Genomic DNA, 15,509 nt, shown 5'->3' on the forward strand with positions numbered 1-15,509 from the left:
CTCGGGGTTGGACTGGGCATCGGTCAGCGGGTGGTGAGCAATTGCATGGTGCATCACTTGTTTGTACATATTATTATTATTATCATTATTATTTTCTATCTTAATAAACTGTCTTTATCTCAACTCACAGGCTTCACTTTCCCGTTTCTCTCCCCCATCCCAGAGAGGGAGGGGGGAGGGTGAGCGAACAGCTGTGTGGTGTTTAGCTGTCAGCCAGGTTAAACCACAACAATCAGAACTCCTTAGCCTGCTTTCATGGTTTCAGCATAAAACTGTAGTAGTCAGAGGGATCTCCAGTTACCTCATATGTATGAGAAATCTGTTTTGTATTCTTCTGGTTTACTTAGCACCCCAAAAAGATGGCATATCTGTTTAAAAAGCTGTGAGTGTAATTTGATCAAAAGCCTATGATAGGAATAAAACAGATCCTGCTTGGATAATCTTTCATTTCTCCACTGTTTAGCTTGTTTATTTTGCATTTTTTATAGTAATACTTGGTTGGCTACACTAATTTTTCTTTTCTTAAGCAGTGTACAATTCTCCATGTGTCGTTGGGATTGATATCCACATAATAATCAGATTATATCTACAGGAAATGACTGTTCACTGTTCTGCAGAAAGTCTGTGAGAGAACATGGAAAATAACAATATGACAGCCCTGTAACCTAGTAAATGTGATTTTCCCATTACTAGTAAAAAGTGATAGGCTTCTATCTAATCATGCAGGATTTGTCTGTACTTGCCTTGGCCAGAGCTGACTTTAGCTTGTTTTAGCAGCAACAGCAGTTGTCTAGCAGTCAGATTTCCTAACAGTAGCCTAATTGTTTTGAGTTAACTCTGTGAATACCACATATAGAATCAGAGATTATCCTGAGTTGGAAGGGTCCCACAAGGATCGAGCCCAGCTCCACAGAGGAATACCCCAAAATCAAACCATATTTGGCCGTGTTGTCCAAATGCTTCCTGAACTCCACCAGGCTTGGTGTCATGGCCAATTCCCTAGGGAGCCTATTCCAGTGTAGAAGACCTTCACTGGTACTGAGTAACAATATTAACCTCATAGACTGGAGTTAAGCCAGTCTGTGGATGGCAGTCTCCAGTGATCACAGAATACCATGAATGCAGTTAATGTGTGACCTTGTGCTCCTGGCAAGTATCTTGCTCCAGCCCATTTTATAACAACTGTTGGAGCTGGGGAATGGGATTACTCAAGCTCTTGCAACCTGTTTTTATAAAACCACCTTAGGTGTTGACAAAGAGTTTGCAAAATGTAAAGCGTTAATACCCAAACCTTCCTGTAAAGACATCACATGAGCCAGCATATAGGCAATGTGGTCAGTGACACATAAGCTCAATCAGGAAATTCAGGCTTTAAAGGCAAAAGCAAGAAACTAAAATCTGAATTAGGAACCTGTTCAGTTAGAACACAGAGAAAGTAAAACTGGAGAAGCGCTGAATCTTGAAAACAAGTTAGAATAAAGACTGGTTATGTAGGTGAAGATCAGGGAATTAAAAGAAAAACTAAACATAAGTACAAAAGGTGCACTGTAGAAAAAATACAAGCCCTTAAAAAGGAAGGGTGCAGGCCCCTGAGCCTGTGAGGCGCTTACCAAACATCCTGTCATGATGAAGCTGACTTTGGTCCAGAAAATGACCCTTCTACAAAGCAGTGTAAGGCTAAAAGTCCACCTGATGCTAAGGTACTGCCAGTATTCAAAGTGAATCAATGTGAATCAAAGTTGTTTTGTGGAAGTTGTTTTAGCTGGTTTTGCTTTCTTTTTGGTGTTGCTTATGCATATATGAAAGGAAAAAGGCATAATACTCTTTTTTTTTTGTTTTAGGTCAATTCCCATGAAGATAAAATCAAGAGAAAACAATGAATAATGGGGAAAAAAAAAAAAAAAAGTGAACCAATTACAAGGTGTTCCCATCTCTAATCAAGAGAAAAACTGTTATTCTCAGTGAAGATAAACATGCCTCTCATTCATAATAGTGGTCATGATCTTTCCAGGTCTCTCACCCTGGGCTGTTCTATGACTAAGACTCTATGTTTGCACATGTAACATATATATGCATGGATGTGCTGGTGTGTACTTGTAAAACTCAATATTTTGAGTGCTATATAAAACACAGCTTAATCAATCAATCAGAAATATTAATAATATTAATAATATTGCTGACCGTAAGTCAGCAATGTGCCTTTGTGGCCAAGAAGGACAATGGTAGGCATCCTGGGGTGCATTCGGAAGAGTGTTGCCAGTAGGTCAAGGGAGGTGATCCCCCCCCCCCCTCTACTCAAGTCTTGGTGAGGCCACACCTGGAGTACTGTGTCCAGTTCTGGGCTCCCCAGTACAGGAGGGACATAGAGCCACTGCAGTGAGTAGGGCTACTACGATGATGAGGGGACTGGAGAATCTCTCTTATTAGGAAAGACTGAGGGAACTGGGCCTGTTTAGCTTGGAGAATAGAAGGCTGAGATGAGATCTTATCAATGTGTATACGTATCTGAAGGAAAGGTGTCAAAAGAATGGAGACACTCTTTTCAGTGGTGCTCAGTGACAGGAAGAGGCAAATGGGCACAAAGTGAAACACAGGAAGTTCCATCTGAATATGTAAAAACATTACATTACTGTGAGGGTGACAGAGCACTGGAACAGGCTGCCCAGAGCGACAGTGGAGTCTCCTCTGGAGACACTCAAAACCTGCCTGGATACGACCCTGTGCAATGTGCTCTAGGTGACCCTGCTTGGCAGGGGGCATGGACTAGATGATCTTCAGAGGTCCCTTCCAACATCAGCCGTTCTGTGATTCTGTGATTCTGTAATAATTATAAAATACATTTTAAAAAGAATGTATGCTATTAAGTATACATTTACAACATTGGGGATGGGAAGATTGCAAGTTTGTGAAGTGTTTTATAATGTCAGAGATATAAGAGAGATAGGTAAAAGCGTGTGCTTCTGCGCTGGATAGAAAACTGGTCATAGTGGTAACCAAGTGTTCCTCTATTACAGATATTTCAAAAACTACATGAGTAGTGTACTACCATGTTCCAATATTACAAAAAAGTTTTTTGTTGTTGTGAAGGAGTTATCCAGATAGTTTTAGAGATGTATAATAACATTCTGTACAGCATGTGTCCACAAATTGTTGTATATAATCTGTGTATAATTTATCTGATAATAGATGTGTATGTAAAGTAACACCGGTGAAGGATGTGGTTTTATTTACATCATACCCACAGAAGCAATACCCAGCTCACAGAAACCATTGCAACTGTACGCTGTTAGGCGCAATACATTTAGGCATTGCTAAGCAATTTTCAACAATTTTCAAATAATTGCCAGACATGTCAGAACACACTACTCTTACACCTAAAGCCTGGCATTGCTCAAAATCCATAAAGGGAGAGGTTACTGGACATTTAGTAAATAACCAAAGAACCCACATTGCTACTGCAATCCAAAATGCAGCATTGCTGGTGGAAGGGCCTCTTAGAGTGATCTCCCACAACTACAGCAATTTGGAACTTGGCTTTACATCCTACAGTCATCATTTTAATCATTATACTGGTTTCTCTTGGCTACTAAAATGCTTAGTATGTTATCGTTATACTAACAATGAAGAACTACAGATTACTCTCAGACTTGTACAAGTTATCTTAAGGTTAGAGCGGAGAGAAAAGAGCAAATATTTCTGAGATTCACTGCCCCATCATGATCATTAGCCTTGAGATGTAGGAGGGTTGCAAAATTAAACAAACAAGCAAACAAAAATCTGACTTGTAAAAATTGTCTGTCAGTGGACTATCAATAGTGGAGTGATTATAGATAGCCCTGTAGCCCCATAAATATGACTTTGCCATTTCTAGTGTGCTAGTAGAACAAAGCCAGACAATTGAATCTCACATCCAAATTCAAGAGGTATTTATGGTATTTTTAAGTTTCAAATTCTGTAGCACTGCATGAAGTACATGAAAACAATTTTTTGAAAAAATACTAGATTTTGATTTTCTCTTTCATAGAGTAATGCTGACTTCCTATGTTGGTCCTCCAGTGGTAAGATATGCGGGCACATTTAAGTGCATAGTACTAATTATAACCTCTTCATCTAAAATAAACAGCAGCAGCAACTTTTGGCCTGCTGTATGATCTATTTGCCAGGCTGATACAAAACCCTCATTTTACCTGTGGTTTGTACAACTCTTAGACTCTTTAAACTCCTTAAATTTGTTTTTGTAGCTTTAAGGGGCCGTGCATCAGAGTGCACAAAGACATAGATTTTATACTTTCATCTGGAAAAGAAGGGAGAAACAAGCCTGAAATCTTCCTGGATTTTAATCACAAATAGAATAACAATGCATTAATTCATCAGAATTCAGGTCAACAATTTCCCCTTAATTTTACATCAGACATCCTACCCATTGTAAAATGCTATAAATCTTCAAAGAACCTACTCTCTTTCACTTCAAAACATCTTAGACCCGCAGAAACACTGCACTCTTCCTGCAAATCCACTTGTATAGGGAGTGGCAGTTATCAGCATGCATTTCTGTCAGCTTATAGGCAGCACATTTTTCTTCTTTCTTCCTGCCTTTTATTGTAAAACTGCAAGAGCAAAACAAGAAACAGTCATAAATATCTTGGAGTTTGTGTTATGGGGAAAAAAAAAAAAATTGAATAGATAAATAGTGAAAGCAAAAAGACTGGATTTTTGTTATTGTTGTTTTGATGCTGTCATTCTTTTGATTCTCTGACAAAGCAGACAGGTTTTGCTTGTTTAGTAAGCTTCAACCTTTCTGTTTCCCTACTTGAAATATAGCTGGAAGAAAAAAGCTCATGCAGCATTCTCACCTCCTAATAAAATCAGTTTCTTTTCTGAAATCTGTCAACGAATTTCACTTTTCATCTACATGTTTTTATCAGAATACTGTATAGAGAAAAATAAGGATAGGCCGAGATGCCTGACTGGAGCATGGCACCTGACATCATATTCTCACTTTTTCTGACATCATATTGTCACTTTCTCATGGTAATGGCTGAATAACCTCAGCAGAGCAAGTAGAGAATACATTGTAGAAGCCAATATTGATTGATTCCAGAATGAACCTACCTGTGCCCTAGATGTTTGGGATCATTGAGCCATACCCATTTTCCTTCATCTTCATTGAAACTTAATCCAGTCCAAACAAAGCCAATGTCTTTATCCTTCAGTTCATTTAAGAAATCCTGGAAAAAGGTATGCCTTTTAATATATAATGGCACTTCATAAAACTCCAGCACCAGTAACATGCAGTGATAACTAATATTTTAAAAACAGTAAGGCTTCCATGCCCAAAGACTCCAGAGAATGTCTCCAAGAAATTGAAGGAAAGACAGCATATAAATTAGTTCAGACTCTCAATTATACCCCTGTACTGTGGCTAACATTGGAAAGTGGAGCAACCAAGGAGCTAATTTTGGCTCCTTGCTGGCCCTGGGTTCATTCCATTAGCACATTTTAGATGAGGATCAGGCTGATCTGAAATATAGCAGCTGAAGGTACCTCTTTTTTTCTCCTCACAAGGAAGGAGGTGATTATTTTGCCAGCTCAGCCCAATACTGACATTTTAAAATGTATAAAGTACAGAGAAATAGTTCCATCCCCAGAAGAAAGGAAACAGCTTTTATATCAACTTAGCTCTGAAAAGGTTTCATTTGGAATATAACATGCAAGAATCCTTCAGTCAAATTCCATCTGATTCTTGCTGGAGATGAAGTATAAGCATATCATCACATCTATTTAAATGAAATCTAGACTACTAGTCTTTTTGAATACACAAATATTTCTTAACATGCGGAGATCAATCATCAGTGCATTTACCACTGAAAATGTCTTTTATGAGCATATATGGATTAGAAATGTCTTCTAAATATACATGGAAAGCTGTGCTGTGATATTTGGATTCTCAGGGTATAAGTAAAAATAATATTTGAACCACAGAGTGCCTTACAAGCTTACCATTTCAGTCTCATTTTCTATAATCAGGAGCTCAGATTTTCTTCCTAAGCAATACTTTCTACTATTCTCCCAGGTGTCACTTTTTTCTGAGTAGTAATAACATCTCCCATAATGCAGCTTCCAACCAATGGGGCAGAGTTCACATCTGGAGTCTGTGAAGAGTTTGGGGTGAATGGATTTTGACACTTATTTACAACTGATACTAGTAGTATTGACTCGCACTTTTTCTGAGGCTTCTGAATATGAGATTAAAGAAGCTTTAAGCTGGGAGTGGAGCAGAAACTGTGATGGTACACTTCATTTTAAGAAAGCTCATTGTTTCTGCTTTACAGTGGCAATAAGGATAGTCATTAGGGATTACGGATCACTCTGTGCATTTAAATATTTCAGAACTCTAGATAATTATGCTAAATAGTTTACATAAAAACTGGGATAGAAGCCACAGATAAAATTCCTGTTCTGCTGAAATCCCTGGGAGTAGTGCAATTGGTTTCCATGGAACCCACAAAGAAGTCACAAAGACCTTCAGTATCACTATGCCACTTGAATTTCTTCCTTAAACTAACATTTCCAAGAATGGAACTCTGAAATAGATCACTTTATACATCTTTAACAATATAAACATTATTATTGTGTAATCTGCAGGTCAGTTACTTCATCCAGGTGTTTTTTATATTAATATTTTCTAGAGATTCAAACCATTTACGGTACTATGAACAAGATTTTATTCCCTTACCATTTGTATTCATGCATAAACTCTCCTTTAATGCAGTCAGTAAGTTGTTTCCATGGAGATCTTCCCCTGAGATATTGCCACTTTCAGAAATATTTTCTCTGGGCTTCCACACATCACTTGATAGCAAGTCACCTGGACAAGAATCTCCAACATTTTAATGTAAAGTTCACAAATGAACTGTAAAGAACTCCCATAGACAGCACAGATTGTGTCATCAACTTGTTTTTAACAACATGGTGTATAACGGCCATCTCTCAAATAACATGGCTGTGCCATTGATTTTCTAGTGCTTGAACACTGTATTCAGCTAATTTCAGAAAAGAATGGGTTGATGTGAGAGTGCAGGACTCACATCCAGAGAAAAGGAGAACAGCTGACTGCCATTAACAATATAGCTATACCCAGAAGTGCTTCTGAATTTTCATTTTCTCCCAGATTCTCAGGTGATTTTGATGTGCAAAGTGATTTTGATGTCCGGAAGCAGGCTGGACATTGGGGTTATAAGGCTGAGATTTTCTGAAGGAGAAAACTAATATTAGACTCCCTGATAAGTATTTAGATGCTTGTTGATGACCACCTTGTTCAACTTGCTTGTCCAGGGCAACTGCAGACACTTCTTTCTGATGCCAAATTTAAATGTCCAGGGATAATGACATACATTTTTGCTGCATATTTAAGCTCTGCGATCAGTAATGGCAGTGACCCAGTGCTTATGCATACACTTTGTGGACAGTGGAAAGACCACATTTACACATTTATACATTTATAGGCACACATTTTTATTTCTGTTTAAAGAGGTATTTTTCATCTACATGTAACATCTTCCAGCCTCCTATCTCATCCATCCCTGAAGTACAGTTCACATTTCCTGTTGTGCAGGTCAGGTAGCACTGGCTGAAACTTAAGGCAGGCAAAGATGGGCATCAGGAGGTAAAGACTGGCTGTGAGGATGCGAGGAGGAGGAGGTAGCAGGGGTACCAGTTATACCACATATCCAAACTGAACTCTGTTTCATTAATAAAAGTGATTTTACAAACTGAAAAATTAATTCTTTGGCTAGAAATCTGGGTTATTTGTTCAGTTTTTGGAAAAGAAGAAGAGGGACTCTCAGGCTGAGGGACTGAAAAATGAGAGACTCCAGATCTGTTCATAAACTCCCAACATGCAACAGCCCTCTGAAAGCCACTGATCTTCTGCAGATCCACAGCCTCAAAATACCGATAACTCCCTCTCACCTTCACTAGAAACACAATAGTAAAAAGCATTGAGTGATCTTGTCACCGTATCATAACAGTCTGTTTGGAAGAATTGTTTAAGATGAGGATTAACACCTGCCAATTGCACAGGATTTAAAGCAAAATATTTCACTTGATCACTCACATTGCTGAAATAATGCAATCACGGCTCCCAGAAATATAAGATTCAGAAATCCCGAGAGTGCAGCAAGATACCGCAAGGCTGAAGATTCAGAGGAAAATTCTGCAAGAAATAAGATGGTTTTATAAACATGGCATGAGATACTACCTAGGACATAAATCTGCGTTTCTCTAGACATCATTCAGTCAGAATATCCTTCACTGTCACATTGCTATGTGCTTTGTGATTGTTCCCTTTTCCCTTCTGGTTGCCTCATGCATATCAAGTGGTTCTTGTTTCTAAAAAATTAATTTATTAAAAGTTTTCTTGGGTTTGAATTTGGTGAATCTGTTTTCACTGTTTGCCAGTCCATTTGAGGTTATAAGTGGAACAGCTACCAGTTTCTGCTTCTTCATATCAGGGGGATATCACTCTGGCAAGTAACATGACTGTTACATGTCACAGCAAGCATTTAACAAACATTGCTAAACAAAACCTCACAAACAGTAAAAATATAAAAGGAAGAATTGAAGTTTTTAACAGCTGCAAAGAAAAAGACAAATATGTAATGTACAAATAAAAAAAGAAGCTCTAGGGCTATGAAGACCCACACTGTCAATCAACAAAGGACCAGTAGATCTTTGGGCTAAATTCTTTAGCACCAGACTCACTAATTAATCACATGTACACTGAATGCCAAGTCAAAGGCCTTTAGAAAAGTCTGTGTTATAATTTGGATAATTTTTTCATAGAAACATAGAATATCCTGAGTTGGCAACAACCTGACCCGCAACAACCAGCTCCTGGCTCCACACAGAGCCATCCAAAAATCAGACCAGATGTCTGAGAGCATTGACCAAATACTTCTTGAACTCTGACTGGCTTGGTGCCATGAACTTCCCTGGGAGCCCTCTTCCAGAGACCAACCACCCCCTCACTGAAGAACCTTTTTCTAATGTCCAGCTGAACCTCCCTTGTTGCAGCTTCATGCCATTCCCTCAGGTCCTGTCACTGTCCCTAGACTGCAGAGCTCAGTGCCTGCCCCTCTGCTCCCCTCGTGAGGAAGCTGCAGGCCACCAGGAGGCTTCCCCTCAGTCTCCTCTAGGAAGAACAAACCAGGTAGCTTCAGCCACTCCTCACATGTCTGGCCCTCTAGACACTTTCACCATCTTATAGCCCTCCTTTGGATGCTCTCTAGTAGTTTTATGTCCTTCTTATATTGTGAAGCCCCAGATTGCACACGGTACTCAAGGTGAGGCTACACCAGCACAGGGTAGAGTAGGACAGACACTTTCATCAACTGGCTAGCAATGCCATGCCTAATGCACCTGAGGATATCGTTTACCCTTTTGGCTGCCAGGGCACACTGTTGACTCATATTTCACATACTTTGAGCCCAACCCATCAGCTAATTGCTTGCCCATCACATTATGGATTCATCTATCTGTATGCTGGTAATTTTGTTCAGAAGGATATGATGAGAAACGCTGTCTAAAGCTTTGCTGAAATACAAAAACATCACATCAACTGCCTTCCCCTGGTCAATTAGGTGGGTGACCCTGTCATAAAAGGAAATTAAATTTGTTAAGCAGGACCTTCACCTCATGAGCCCAAGTTGGCTGTGAGCAATGACTGTATTGTCTTTCAGGTGTTTTTCAATAACTTCCAGAATAAACTTCTCCATAATTTTACCAGGCAATGAAATGAGACTGACAGACCTGTAATTACCAGGGTCTATTTTCTTGCCCTTCTTGAAAGCAGTAACTTTTGACAGCTTCCAGTCAGCAAGGACCTCTCCAGAATTTCAAGACCATTGAAAAATGAGAGAGGTCTTGCAATGACATCAGCCAGCTCTTTGAGTACCCTGGGAAGAATCCCTTCACGCTCCATAGACTTATATGCATCCAGGTGGAGTAGCAAATCCTCCACAAGCTTGGGGTTGGCTGGAAGTACATTGTTACCACAGTCATGGTCCTCCAACTCAGAGCCCACCATCAGTATTGAAGACAGAGGCGAAGAAGGCATTAAGCATCTCTGTTTTGTCTGCGTCCCTATTTGTGAGCTGACCATCCTCATCAAGTAATGGACCAATGTTTTCTCTGGTCCTCCTTTTGCTGTTAGCATATTTTTAAAAGCCTTTTAAAAAAGCCCCACAATACTGGTCAGCTTCAAATCTACTTGAGCCCTGGCCACACAAATTTTCTCCCTACAATGGTGAACATCATCTCTATAGTCCTTCCATGTCACCCAACCTCGTTTCCAGAAGACATACACTTTCTTTTTCTGCTTAAGGTCTACAAGAAGATCTCTGCTCAGCCAAGCCAACCTTCTGTCCTGCTTGCTTGACTTCCAATATTTTGGAATTGCCTGTTCCTGTGCTCATAAAAGGTGGTACTTAAAAACTGAGTAGCACTGATGGACACCAATGTCTTTGAGAGCTGTTTCCTGGGGGACCTTGCTCACCAGTTCCCTGAGCAACTCCATATGGGAGTCTGCTTGCTTTCCCCATATACAGGGCTGAAGTTCTGGTGGCAGTTCTCCTCTCACCAAATAGTTTAGATTTGATTACTTATTTCACAGTCACTATGGCCAAGATGGCCACCAATCGCCACTCCACTCATGAGATCCTCTCTATTCACAAGAAACAGATTTCGGAGTGCACCTTTCCTAACCAGCTCCCTTAGTACCTGTACCTAGAAGTTATCATCAATATTTTTTAGAAATCTCCTGGACCTGTTTGCATCAGCTGTGGGGTATTCCCAGTTCACATCTGGCAAGCTGAAGTCACCAAAAGGACAAGGGTGGCTGATCTGGATTATCTATTCTCTCCTTAAAGAACAGTTCATAGGTGTCATCATCCTGGCTGGGTGGCCTATAGTAGACTCTCACAATGGCATCTGTTAATTTGTTTGACCCCTAATCCTTACTCAGAGGCTCTCTACCATGTCATCACCAACTGGAAGCTCCATCTAGTCCAGCCCCTCCATTACATACAATGCCACTCCTTACCCTCTTCTGTCCTGAGCTGGGGTCCTGGAATAAAGTCAGAGAACAACAGAAGAATGACTTTCCATTTCATGGAAATTAACCTATTCAGAAGAGAAAATGGCGTAGGAAAATATTTTACCTCATAAAAATGTTGTTTTGCATCTAGTAAATTACATCAGGAAGTATCTTTTGTAAGTATCCTTTAATAACTGTTACATTTCAAATACTGGTGATCTGATCAGATGTGAATTAGCTGTTTGAAAAGTTCTCGGCTGCAACACTATTATTTCAAAAATGAAATGCATGGAGCTGCATTTCAAATAATGAAAAGACTATTGAACTTTGTGCAACAGGATAAATTCATTTTCTCTAACACTTCTGCTTCATGACTGGTTTCTAGCTATCAGTTTTGCACAAAGGTCAAACATTTTTTCCTCATTTGTCCATTCAATCATGCTTACTCGGGAAATTCTGTATATGTGACTAGTTTTCTTTAAATACTCACATAGTTATTCCCCACTGTTTTTTTATTCCCACCCTATTTAGACAGCACATATTCCGTAAATAGAATACAGTTCTTTTCACTGACTATGCAGCATATATTATGGTTATGCATATGTGTGCATTCTCCTTCTTTCTTGGGTACTGTGCAGTGATTTTGACAACAAAAAGGCAACTAGGATATCTAATCTTATCTCTGCCATGATTTACACAATGGCTGGACTGCAGGCAAAACAGTAACAAGTGACTTGTGTAAATACTCAGATTATTGCACAGATACCCAGACTGAGCTCTGGTAGTGGTGATGTTACATTGCTGACAGTGAAGCACAACCTAATGGCTCAGTGTTTGCCCAGCTTCTCAGGACACCTCTGCAGCTTGCACCACTGCCAAGACCAGATGTGACTGCGAGGAGGAAGGGGAACTCTACATTGTGGTCTTTCTTCTTTGCTACAAGAACTGGTGTCAATATTGCATTGGATTATGCCAACAGGGCATTTGACCAGTACTAACCACTCCAGCAAATTCACTTCTGAGATACCATGCTAATATGACTAGTCTGTGTCTAGTCTAAATCTAGCTCACATACTGTATATTGAGCTTATGTGGCAATATTTTGGTAGGAGGGGGACTGCAAGGGTGGGGCCTGTGAGAAAAGCCCAGAAGCTATAACAAGTCAGATAAGAGCCAGTAGGCAATGCTGGTCGCACCTCTGTGAGTGTGTATTTAAGAAAGGGGAAAAAAAATCTGCTGTACAACAGCAGCTGGGAGAGCGGACTTAGAAAATGTACAGAGAAACAGCCCTGCAGACACAGGTCAGTGAAGAAGGAAGTAGAGATGATCCAGACACCAGAGCAGCCCGTGAGCAGCAGTTCCCCTGCAGCCCATGGAGGAGCCCACAGTGGAGCAGGTGGATGTGGCCTGAAGGAGGCTTAAAGGAACCACTGTTCCCATAAGCTGTTCGCCTGAAGTCTTTCTGTTCTGCCTGTTTGCTCCTGCGGTGGTCTTTTGGGAAGATACCCAGTCATGCAGGGAGATGATGAGCATTTTAAAACTGACTTAGTCATTACATGTTCTGTGTGTTTATGGTCACATACTATTATGTACATTCGGTCACATACACTTTGCCTAACTTTCTGCTTCTTTTAAAGGAAAATGTTCAGCCTACTCCATTACAGCAACATCCTTTTGCATTCTGATAAGTAATTTAAAGACCACTTAAAAATTTTAATTAAATAAATATTATGTTTTATTATCAGCTTTCCATTTATTTCTCTCTCACTTTTGCTGGTCATGTACTTTTATTATAGTTGGAACAGACTCTCAGTATAAGTTTTAATAACAGCAAAACTGGCACAATTTATGTCAGTAAAATTGCACAGAATTTGTCCTACTACACCAAGTAACTTAAGGTGGCTTTCACTTTTTTCCTGATAAAAATTGTTCTTATGTAAGAGTGCAGCCAGAATTTCTCAAGAACCTATCTTCATAGCTAATTAACTGTTTGGAACCTGGATGTCTAATTGCTCTGAGGACTTGATATTTGTTGTCTTCCTCCCATGCATCATTTAAAAGAAGTAGAGGTTAGCAAAAGTGATCTTGAAAGCCTTCCAGCATTTATCTTTGTACTTTCTCCCCTGCTGCTCCTGACAAAACCCTCCAAAAGTTGTTGAAAAAGCTTACTGGACAGTAAGTTACTGTCTTAAAGTGTTCATTTAAGTTCTTCTTAGATTCTCCTTGGGCGTGATTCTTGGAGGAAAAAAAAAATACTGGACAAAACATAAATAGCTGATGAGCTGAGACCACTGGAAGCTTGCTGACAATTACTGCTATATGCTTTCCTCCCATACCTCCATTTTCTAATCTCCATCCTGTACGGGGACTGTCAACACACACCCCAAGCCTGGTGGTACTTCTTACCTACTGTCCATCATGTTTCTCAATATATAGCCATGTACCATTGTCTCCTTAGCAACACCAACTTAAATTTTGGCAGGTTTGCAGTGTTTTTTGTTTGATTGATTTTTTTATGGTAACTCAAATATGTCTGAATATAGAAGGATATATATATACTTATATGCTTACCTGCACTGGAGTTTTTCTTCCTTGCTTTGAAATTCAGTTCTGTGTAACCCTCTTCGTTTTCCATCTCAAGGTCTTTTTATCACTTCTTCCTATTGATTGCAAATGACTGTTAGCGTCAAACTCAGTTACGGTGAATGTTTCAAACAAGTGTTATAAACAGGAAGGGGACAGTGGATGGTCATTTATGCTTTTAAGCATAAAGTCATGCAGTCACGGGACCATGAAAAGGAACGTAACAGTTAAAAGAGCATAACTGAACTGACAAGTGAACTTTTTTTCTTTTCTTCTTTTTCAGTCCTCCATCTTTCTCTGAAAACTTCAGAACCTTCTCAGATATTTCTAACCTGTTCACCCACTGGGATCCCCTGCACTCAGGACCCTACATCAGCCCCTGCCCCAACGAAGCTCCAGCAGGGCCATCCAGGGCCATCTCCCCACAACCATGCTCTGCCCAACCAGGCCAACCCATGGTCCCATACACAGGCCTTACCCTGGCCCCTTCCCAGGAACGTGCCTGGTGTCAGGGTTGGGGCTGTCCTGGTGCCCCCCAGGTGCCTTCTCCTGGTGGGGCAGACGGACAGGCCCTGGCTGACAAGCCTTGCCCTGGTGGCCCAAGGGACCTCTAATGCTCCTGGCCCCTTGCCCCTTTGTAGCACCTTGATGCAAAGGATATTCTGCTGGCAACAGCTGTATTTGAAGGGTCACAGTGTTGATCATTGTGTTGGGTGTAGGTGCAAAGGCAATGGTAACATGGGGCTGCAGATGTGTCCTCTGTGGGAAGAGGTCGGGGATTGCCCGGTGCCAGACAAAGCCAGCTCCTATGGATGCACTGCAGGACACAGCTGAGTCCTTCAGCCAAGCTGGTAGTCCCCTTGGGAAAACACACTTAAGAAAATTTAAAATTCATTCATGGCAGTGTGAGGAGTGAGGGGTTAAAAGCCCTGTGAAGACCAAGGTGAGAGAATGAGGGGGAGGTGCTCCAAGCAGCAGAGCACAGATTCTCCAGCAGCCTGAGGAGAAGACCCACCATGGAGCAGTGGAAAAGTGTGAGGAGTTAGGAGTGGCAGAGAGGAGTTGTCATGGGCTGACCATAATCCCCCATCCTCAACCTTCCTTGCATCTCTTGGGGGGTGGGTGGAGGGGGTGTTGAAATTGGGAATGAAGGTGTGAAGTTGAGCCTAGGAAAAATGAGTGGGAGGAAGGTGTTTTAATCTTTTTGTTTCTCATTATCCAAATCTATTTTAGTTTACAATAAATTAAATTATTTTTCCCCAACTTGAGTTTGTCTTGCTTGTAAAAGTAACTCATAAGTGCTCTCTCTGGCTTTATCTTAAATCCATGAGTTTTTCACCTTATTTTCTCACCTATCCTATAGGGTAGTGGGAGTGAGAGAGTGAAAGAGTGTCTGGGTGTGCATCTGACATCTGGCCAAGATCAGCCTACCACAATCATCTTACCATAATCTGTATATTTTTTTCTTTTTTTTTTTGTTTCTTTTTTTTTTTTTCCTAAGATATACAAAGTTATAGTAAATCAAAATGAGTAGATGAACAGATATTGTAGTTGTCTCAGAAAGCTCTTAAGATTAAGAAAAGAGCATCTGTGGGAATAATGTCAGAAATGGATTCCTAGGTGGATTTTCCTCCTGCATAGGAACAGACCAGTTTTTAAAACTCGTGTCTGATAAAGACACTGCTCAAATACTATAGTCTCTCATTTCATTTGTACTAAATCCCCTTTACACTCTTAGACTAGTTTTTAAAAGTGGAAGTGAAAATATATTCCTGTATCTACATATAAAGATTGAAGAAAACCCACCCAATTAAAGGGCAGTCTTCCAGAC

At 40.3% G+C, this 15,509-nt stretch overlaps 1 protein-coding gene across 1 annotated transcript; it reads right to left on the reverse strand.

Moving 5' to 3' along the window:
• Positions 1-2,779: 2,779 nt before the first annotated feature.
• Positions 2,780-15,108, reverse strand: LOC118157971 (killer cell lectin-like receptor subfamily F member 1). The gene is made up of 7 exons (XM_035312520.1): positions 13,667-15,108; positions 8,117-8,215; positions 6,737-6,868; positions 6,001-6,152; positions 5,113-5,228; positions 4,457-4,607; positions 2,780-2,810 (listed from the first exon to the last, which is right to left on the reverse strand). The coding sequence occupies exons 1-6, from the start codon at positions 13,728-13,730 to the stop codon at positions 4,478-4,480; spliced, it is 693 nt and encodes a 230-aa protein (XP_035168411.1). The 5' UTR covers positions 13,731-15,108; the 3' UTR covers positions 2,780-2,810; positions 4,457-4,477.
• Between the last annotated feature and the right edge of the window lie 401 nt (positions 15,109-15,509).

Source organism: Oxyura jamaicensis, chromosome 1, assembly GCF_011077185.1.
Source record: "Oxyura jamaicensis isolate SHBP4307 breed ruddy duck chromosome 1, BPBGC_Ojam_1.0, whole genome shotgun sequence".
NCBI lineage: Eukaryota > Metazoa > Chordata > Aves > Anseriformes > Anatidae > Oxyura > Oxyura jamaicensis.